Source organism: Nuphar pumila, chromosome 17 (assembly GCF_984573655.1).
Source record: "Nuphar pumila chromosome 17, dmNupPumi1.hap1.1, whole genome shotgun sequence".
NCBI classification, from domain to species: Eukaryota; Viridiplantae; Streptophyta; class Magnoliopsida; order Nymphaeales; family Nymphaeaceae; genus Nuphar; species Nuphar pumila.
Genome location: NC_143265.1, coordinates 9,969,214 through 9,976,754, shown reverse-complemented (window position 1 = coordinate 9,976,754; position 7,541 = coordinate 9,969,214). Strand labels below are relative to the sequence as shown.

At 41.7% G+C, this 7,541-nt stretch overlaps 1 protein-coding gene across 3 annotated transcripts; it reads right to left on the bottom strand.

The window, feature by feature from the left end:
- Positions 1 to 1,219: 1,219 nt before the first annotated feature.
- On the bottom strand, positions 1,220 to 5,234 carry LOC149811597 (uncharacterized). Of its 3 annotated transcripts, XM_089993412.1 has the most exons (3): positions 3,604 to 5,234; positions 3,017 to 3,519; positions 1,220 to 2,147 (listed from the first exon to the last, which is right to left on the bottom strand). In XM_089993412.1, the coding sequence occupies exons 1-3, from the start codon at positions 5,196 to 5,198 to the stop codon at positions 1,771 to 1,773; spliced, it is 2,475 nt and encodes an 824-aa protein (XP_089849538.1). In that variant the 5' UTR covers positions 5,199 to 5,234; the 3' UTR covers positions 1,220 to 1,770. The 3 variants fall into 3 exon arrangements, with proteins under 3 accessions (XP_089849538.1, XP_089849536.1, XP_089849539.1); XM_089993410.1 differs by having other exon boundaries at positions 3,017 to 5,234; XM_089993413.1 differs by having other exon boundaries at positions 2,010 to 2,398; positions 3,017 to 5,234.
- Between the last annotated feature and the right edge of the window lie 2,307 nt (positions 5,235 to 7,541).

Below are 7,541 nucleotides of genomic sequence, written 5' to 3'. Positions count from 1 at the left end.
AAAAAATATACTCATTATCTTTAGTAAATTTTTTTACAGATAAAAGATTCTTTGTAATAGCCAGAACATGAAGAACATCTTTTAGGCAAAAAGTGGAGCCTTGAGAATTCAAAATAAGATTAATAGTGTGGGAGATAGAGAGCATCTTACCATTACCCACCATAACCTGCTCACCACCATGATATTGTGATTTTTGAGAAAATTGTTGATCATCCATGGTTAGATGATTTGTAGCACCAGTATCAGGATACCAGTAATCATCATTGGATTGCTGAAGAGTCATGGCTGAAAAAGCTTTAGGAATGTCCCAGCAGGTTTTAGTAGTGTATCTTCGTTTTTCGCAAAACTGGAGGTTATGGTGCCACGCCCACCTTGATAACCGGGGTTGTTATTATTGGTCGTGTTGGAAGAGGGACTTCTTCCTTGACCCCTCCCACGACCTCTATTAAAATTACGTTCACGGCTTCGACCTCTGAAAGTGGTGAAGGCCGTTTGCTGGGATTCAGATGTTTTAAGAATCTTGATATGAGATAAAAGCACACATTTTTTCTGATTGAGAATCAAATCATATAAATCCGTAAAGGAGTATGATACTGAATTGGTTGTGACAGATGTCACAAAGCTCTCATATTCTTGAAGTAGACCATTCAACGTAATTTGAATTAATTTTTCATCGTCTACGGGGTGATTTGCGACAGTGAGTGAGTTGGCTAGAAATTTGATGTGATCCAAATAGGGTAGCATATCCAAACTTTATTTCTTAATGAAAGTTAAGTCTTTCTTCAAAATCATGAGTCTTAAAGGAGATTGAGACCCATATAATTTTTCTAAATTAAGCCAAGCCTCACGTGTTGTTTTGGTTCTTATAATTTGACCAAGAACAATTTCTGAAACGGTAACTTTTATCCAACTAAGTGCCACATGGTCAGAGCGAGTCCAAATAGGATAACTTGGATTCTCTGTCTTACCTCTGAATGACATGGCAATAAAAAGCTCTGGTTGAGGAGACGACCCATCAAGAAATTTAAGAAGGTCCTGACTGATCATGACAGACTCAAGCTGAGATCTTCACAATAAATAGTTGTCCTGATTAAGCTTAATCGAGGTGAGGCTTGCAATAGCGTTCCACTGGGTCATAGGATAGGGAAGAGACGACGATGAGGCCATGTCAAGCTCGATGGAGAGCCATGGCTCTGATACCATGAGAAAGGCTACAACAGAGAGAAGAAAATGTCTTTTTTATTGCATTGCTTTGGAGATAGCCGAGTAGGCTATTTATAGGCTGAACAATGTACAATGGCTTACATACATGAAAAATGATAACTCTGAAATTATCATTTTTTATAATGATTATCAAAAACGATAATCAACAATACTCTTCATTGACCCTAACTTTACATTTGAGTTCTTTATTGACCGGACTCTTCATGTGCCAGAATATTCTGGACATCGGAGAGGTTCACTATGTTTTGATGTTTAAGTATAAACGGTGTCTACCGTATCCTTATCACAAAGTTCCAACAATCCACCACACCTTACATTTCTTCCGTATCCTTATCACAAAGTTCCAACAATCCACCACACCTTACATTTCTCAAGGTACATGTACAACCACCCTCTCTCTCTTTCTCTGAATCTTGCCAAAGTAACAAGCTGCCAAAATGGAAGAAGAATTCTTCTGAAGCACGAGCGAAGATCTTTTAGAATGTAAAAGAAAGAGTTGTGGAGAAGTTTAACTGCTTCCCTTGACTTTGAACTGCACAACCACCTTCAAGAAGTTGTAGGAGAGAATTGACTCCTTATCTTCTTCAACCTCCACACAACCTCTCTCATGTTGATCCTTTCCTTGGGAGATTCCCTTGAGCAAAACAGGCCCACTTGGATGATCGACGCCATAAGCTTATCCCTTGCACTGCGGAATCCATCCTCACTTGTGTGGCCATTGGCATCGCTACTCATTGAACCACTTAGAAGAGAACGGTCTATGATGGTGGTTATCGCATGAGGAAATGCTTCATCTACCCACTGCCTCAAGCTACGATTCCCGCTGAACTCGGTAGGCTTCCTTCGAGTAAACGTTTCCAACAACAGAACTCCGTAGCTGTACACATCTGCTTTGGTGGAGACTTTTCCAGTCAATCCAAACTCTGTTACGCATTGTTGCCAAATAAGATATTTGTGAAATCACCATATAATGACATGACAACTTTGATGGTTGATCAATTTGACCTACCGAACAGGGCTGGGACTGCAGTCTGAATACAATTGCAGCCCTGTTTTCTTGGACATGGGCCCTGGTGTGAATCCAGACATGACATGATGTTGTAATGAGCCACCTAATAGACAAATCTGACATATACGTGACGTGACCGCGTAAAACACAAGTTGGGTCCATTTCCTGTCAAAGGAAAGAGGTAAATGCTTAACTTCTTGGACAGTAATTAGGCATAACCCTAAGAGGGGTTCGTGTAGTGGGATGGGGCCTTGGCCACTAGAGGGGCGGTCAAGGTTCAATTCCCATGAACTTTTTTCATCAGTGCAAGCCGATTTCCAGCATAGGCCTCGGGGGTGGGGGTTCTAGCCTTGGAATTTTATGATGCCAGCACGATGCCAGTAGGTATGGCAAGCTGAGCCAGCATAACCAGGTCATCATTTTGGGTGCAGTTTCTTCAGGTTATAAATGAAAAAAAAAAAGTAATTACCCATATCTTTGGTTGCTTCGAGCTATCCAATTTGTCTAATTGAGATAAAATCGCCCCAGTAAAATCCTTCTACAGCTTCCCACTTTATGATAGTAGTTTTTAAGCAAAATTTAGCAAAGCCATTTCTTTGCCAAAGAGAGGGTTTCCATATTTTGTACCTAGCATTTGCGGTTGATATATTCTTCCAATCACTTTTTTTTTTCCAGAATTCGATTCTTCAATTCATAAGATGAGTAATACTGTTCAACAATGCATCTCAATAGTCATAGCTATTCACTTACTAATGTTTGCAAGTTTGTAAATGAAATACGTACCTGGGGCGATGTATCCAATGGTGCCCACTGTGGTTGTAAGAGTCAAAGGCGAGCATCCAACTAACATCTTTGCGATTCCAAAGTCCCCAACATGTGCTGTCATATTCTCATCCAGAAGGACATTGCTCGGCTTCAGATCGAAGTGAACAATTTGCTCGGGGTAATCATGGTGAAGATATTCCATCGCACACGCTACATCAATCAAGATGTCCAGCCTCTGCAGCAGAGTCAGATTGTTCTTCCGCATATACAACCATCTGTATAGGCTTCCGTTGGGCATGTATTGAAGAACCAAAGCTTTGAAATCGATGCTGGAGTATACAGAGATCACCTTAACAAGATTCCTGTGTCTAATGTTGCGCATAACCTCACACTCCACGTCGAAACTCTTTGATGCCCCCTCTCTTAGCAAATTCAAAACCTTAATAGCAACAGGCGTATCGTCAAACAGTACCCCTTTGTATACCCAACCAAAACCACCACCTCCAAGCAACTTGGACTCGCTGAAATTATTTGTTGCGTGCATTAGGTCAATATACGACAGGCTTTGATATGAAGTTCTTGGCAGCTCATAAGTAGGAACGTACCTCTGCGCCCTTTTCCTATGATATCGTGCCACAGCATACAAGAACACAACGCAAATAAGAACGAGGCCTCCAGTCGTGCACAGAGCAAGCCTAATGATGTTGGTCCTATGAATGGTATTGTTTGCAGTTAGGTACGGTGGCACATGGAATTTGGGAGATCTAGGACTGAAAAGGTTCCCCAAGAATGATTGATTAGTAAGATTAGCAAAGATGCCAGCGGCCGGGATTTCCCCCTCCAACATATTGTAGGACAGGTTCAAAAATTGGAGGTACTTTAGTGACTCAAGGGACTCTGGTATTGTACCAGAGAGGCGATTGCAGGAAAGGTCAAGGGACACAATGCTAATTAAAGAGCTACCAAATGCAGGAGGAATAGGGCCCTCGATCCTGTTGGAAGAGAGGTTCAGGTATTGAAGCATCAGGAGACTTGATAAAGAAGCAGGCAATTTGCCTGATATCCGATTGGACGAAAGATCCATCATGTACAAGGATTGGAGGGCACCTAACTCCGGTGGGAGAATCCCTGTAAGATTATTATGTGACAGATTGACAACCTGTATGACCTTTAGGTCCCCAAAGCTGGAAGGTATAGCTGATGACAGATTGTTGGAAGAAAGATCCAGTTTTGCCAGATTAGTGAGATTGCCTATGGAACCTGATATCGACCCAGACAGCAAGTTTCCGTAAAGATGCAGTTCACCCAGGTTCACCAAGTTGTAAAGTTGTGAGGGGATTGATCCATTCAGCCTATTCATGCAAAAATTCAGCCTCTGCAACTTGTCCAGACTTCCAATGCTTGAAGGGATATCTCCACTCAGGCTGTTGCTTGATAGATCCATCAATCGAAGAGAGGATATATTGGATAATGTCGAAGGGATTGTACCCGTGAGATTGTTAACCCCCAAACCCAGATATTGCAACTCAGGTAAGCTCCCGAGTTCACGAGGTATCTCCCCCTCCAAGTTGTTCATGCTCAACGAAAGCAGCTCTAGTTTTGAGAGGTTTCCCATGGAATGTGGAATGATGCCGGTAAACATATTGCTACTCAGACTCAGAATTCTGAGATTTGGCAAACTCCCCAGCCATGACGGGATGTTTCCTGTGAATCTGTTGTCTGACAAGTACAACATCTCGACTTGTTGGCAATGGCTCAAGCTCTGTGGAATTGCTCCCTCAAAATTATTAAGAGACAAACGCAGCACCCGCAAACGGACTAGGCGACCAAAATCAATGGAAAGAAGATTGCCATAGAAAGCGTTACCTTCGAGGGACAGAACCATTAGAAAGGAGAGGTTAGCAATGTCTGGAGTAAGTGCGCCATTTAGCGACATGGAGGTGAGGTTTATAGCTACCACTCTCTGCCTACGATGGCTACATGAGACTCCGTTCCATTCACAGAAGGAGATTCCAGCGTTCCAATTTGACAGTGAATTGTTGGGGTCGTAGGTAATGTTAGATTTGAAGGAAAGCAAGGCAGACTGGTCAGTCACATTGCTTGGGTAAAGAGGGCTGGAGAACAAGCAATCGCCTAGAGTGAGTAGAGCGGAGAAACAAAGTATGGTGATGGCCGAAGGAGGTAAAGTAATGGTAGACATGGACTCCGGTTAGAATGATATGAGTGCAGTGGTATCCCAAGAAATTTCTACAGGTGAAGAAATAGCAGTACAGAATATCACTGAAAAATTATGAACCGTGTTTAACGCGCAAACACTTGCACACCGTGAGGTTGCTGTCAGTGATGGACTGCGTCTAGACTGCTGGGTCAACCAGCTGGGCCATGTGGGTCCTGCTATGGCACTTCCACGAATATCATGCACCGTGACTTTTCTGCTTCAAACAGTCATTTTGACGGTTGAATTCTTCATCACCTACCACTTTTATTTTTCCATGTAAGTGATAGGTTTGCCTTTACGATTCTCTCCATCCAAAAGTGTCATTGTGACTCCAGGCAGGCAGGGTGGTCCCCCGATCTGGTTATATGTCCCCCCCCCGGTGCGTGTTTTCAGGTCTGAATGAGCGCGGCATATGTAATCACGTGGGGCTCGTTTCTCCGTGTGTATCTGCATCACTTAGCATCAGAGTCTGGTGCGTTTGCAAAGACTTAAGTACATTTTTTCGCCATTAGCGTCATAAAACAACATTTCGAGGAAATGACAAAAATGTCCTCCCCCCAAAAGAGTTAAAATCATCATCGTTTTCGCCCTAAGGAGTAAACTCATTTGCTTTAACAAGAGCTCCTCGCAATATATCGTAGAAATCATATCAGAGAGTAACGATTTACAATAGAAATCAGACCAGAGAGTAGCAATTTATAATAAAAATCAGATCAGAGAGTAGCGATTTACAATAAAAATCAGATCAGATAATAGCGATTTACATTAGAAATCAAATAACAGAGTAGCGATTTATAGTAAAAATCAGATCAGAGAGTAGCGATTTACAGTAGAAATCAGACCAGAGAGTAGCGATTTACAATAGAAATTAAATCAGAGAGTAGCGATTTACAGTAGAAATCAAATCAGAGAGTAGCGATTTACAGTAGAAATCAAATCAGAGAGTAGCGAGTTACAATACAAATCTGATTTCTATTGTAAATCGCTACTCTCTGATCTGATTTCTACTGTAAATCACTACTCTCTGATCTGATTTCTACTGTAAATCACTACTCTCTGATCTGATTTTTATTGTAAATCGCTACTCTCTGATTTAATTTCTACTGTAAATCTCTACTCTCTAATATAATTTCTATTGTAAATCGCTATTCTCTGATTTGATTTCTACTGTAAATCGCTACTCTCTTATCTGATTTCTACTGTAAATCGCTACTCTCTGATTTGATTTCTACTGTAAATCACTCTTTTCAACAGAGAGAGAATAAAAAAAACCACGCCCACTCAGAGGGAAATCTTATTGCTCTTTTTAACAGTTACAAGAGAGAAAGAAAATAATTTACACAAGGCAAGGGCGACAACCCTAAACCTAAACAAGTTGGGTCTGATCCATAAGAAACCGAGTCTCAAACATAAGCAAAAAAAAAATTCTTCCTGGGGGCACTACCCCTCACAACCCCCCGCCAGGGGCGCCCCCCCGAACCCGCGCTAGGGGGAACCCTGAGACCCCTTTTCTATAAGGGAAAAAACTATTAATCAGGCTCTACAACTCATCAGGCAGGAACAAGAAGGCGACCATGTGTTGTAACACAAGCTAAAAACAAAGGTGAAACATGCAAATCTATTTACGGGGAGTGGAAGGACATTTTCATCCAATGCATATCTATCTTACGGAAGGACATTTCCATCACAAGCATATCTACCTTTTTTATATGTTATTTTATTATAAAGTGATCGTGGTCAACATTGGCATATGAATTATTGCGGGTCCCAAGATATTCCTCTATACACACACGAATACGCGAATTTGTGTTTCGAGGAAAACACACACCACCCACTCTGTCCCCCAGAGTTTTCTTTGCTTATGTGAGAGTTCCTCGTCATCATTAAAAAAAAACCTATAGATAAAGTTGATCACCTGGTTTTCGTAAGTGTGTGCTGTGAGTTTGATAATGAACTCCTTTTTCATGAGGTTGAACCACATATATTGCTCTTCTTACTGTTATGGTTTCTTCTTACATACATCGCGTGATCCTACCAAACCACTTTACACAAGTATATGTGGTAGAGAATGGAATTAGTCACAGCTCATTATTCAGCATGTGGGGGGCACGAATAAAACTATCATCGAATCGTCAGGAAGAGACATAGTTTGCATCATGAATCAGTAGTTGGAAGTAGGGGTGGCAATCGGGTCGGGTTGGCAGGTCAGCGTACCTCAACCCGAACCTGACCCATTTATTAAACGGGTCAGCTGTGGCAAACACGAACCTGACCCATTTATTAAATGGGTAACCCGACACGACCCGCCCGCCTAACCCGTTTATT

Excerpts from the sequence above, each read along its gene's own strand:
- LOC149811597 (XM_089993410.1), bottom strand. The coding sequence starts at position 5,198 with ATGTCTACCATTACTTTACCTCCTTCGGCCATCACCATACTTTGTTTC. Across the intron at positions 2,148-3,016 it reads CATTGGATACATCGCCCCAG|AGTTTGGATTGACTGGAAAA; the intron begins GTACGTATTTCA and ends AATGCGTAACAG.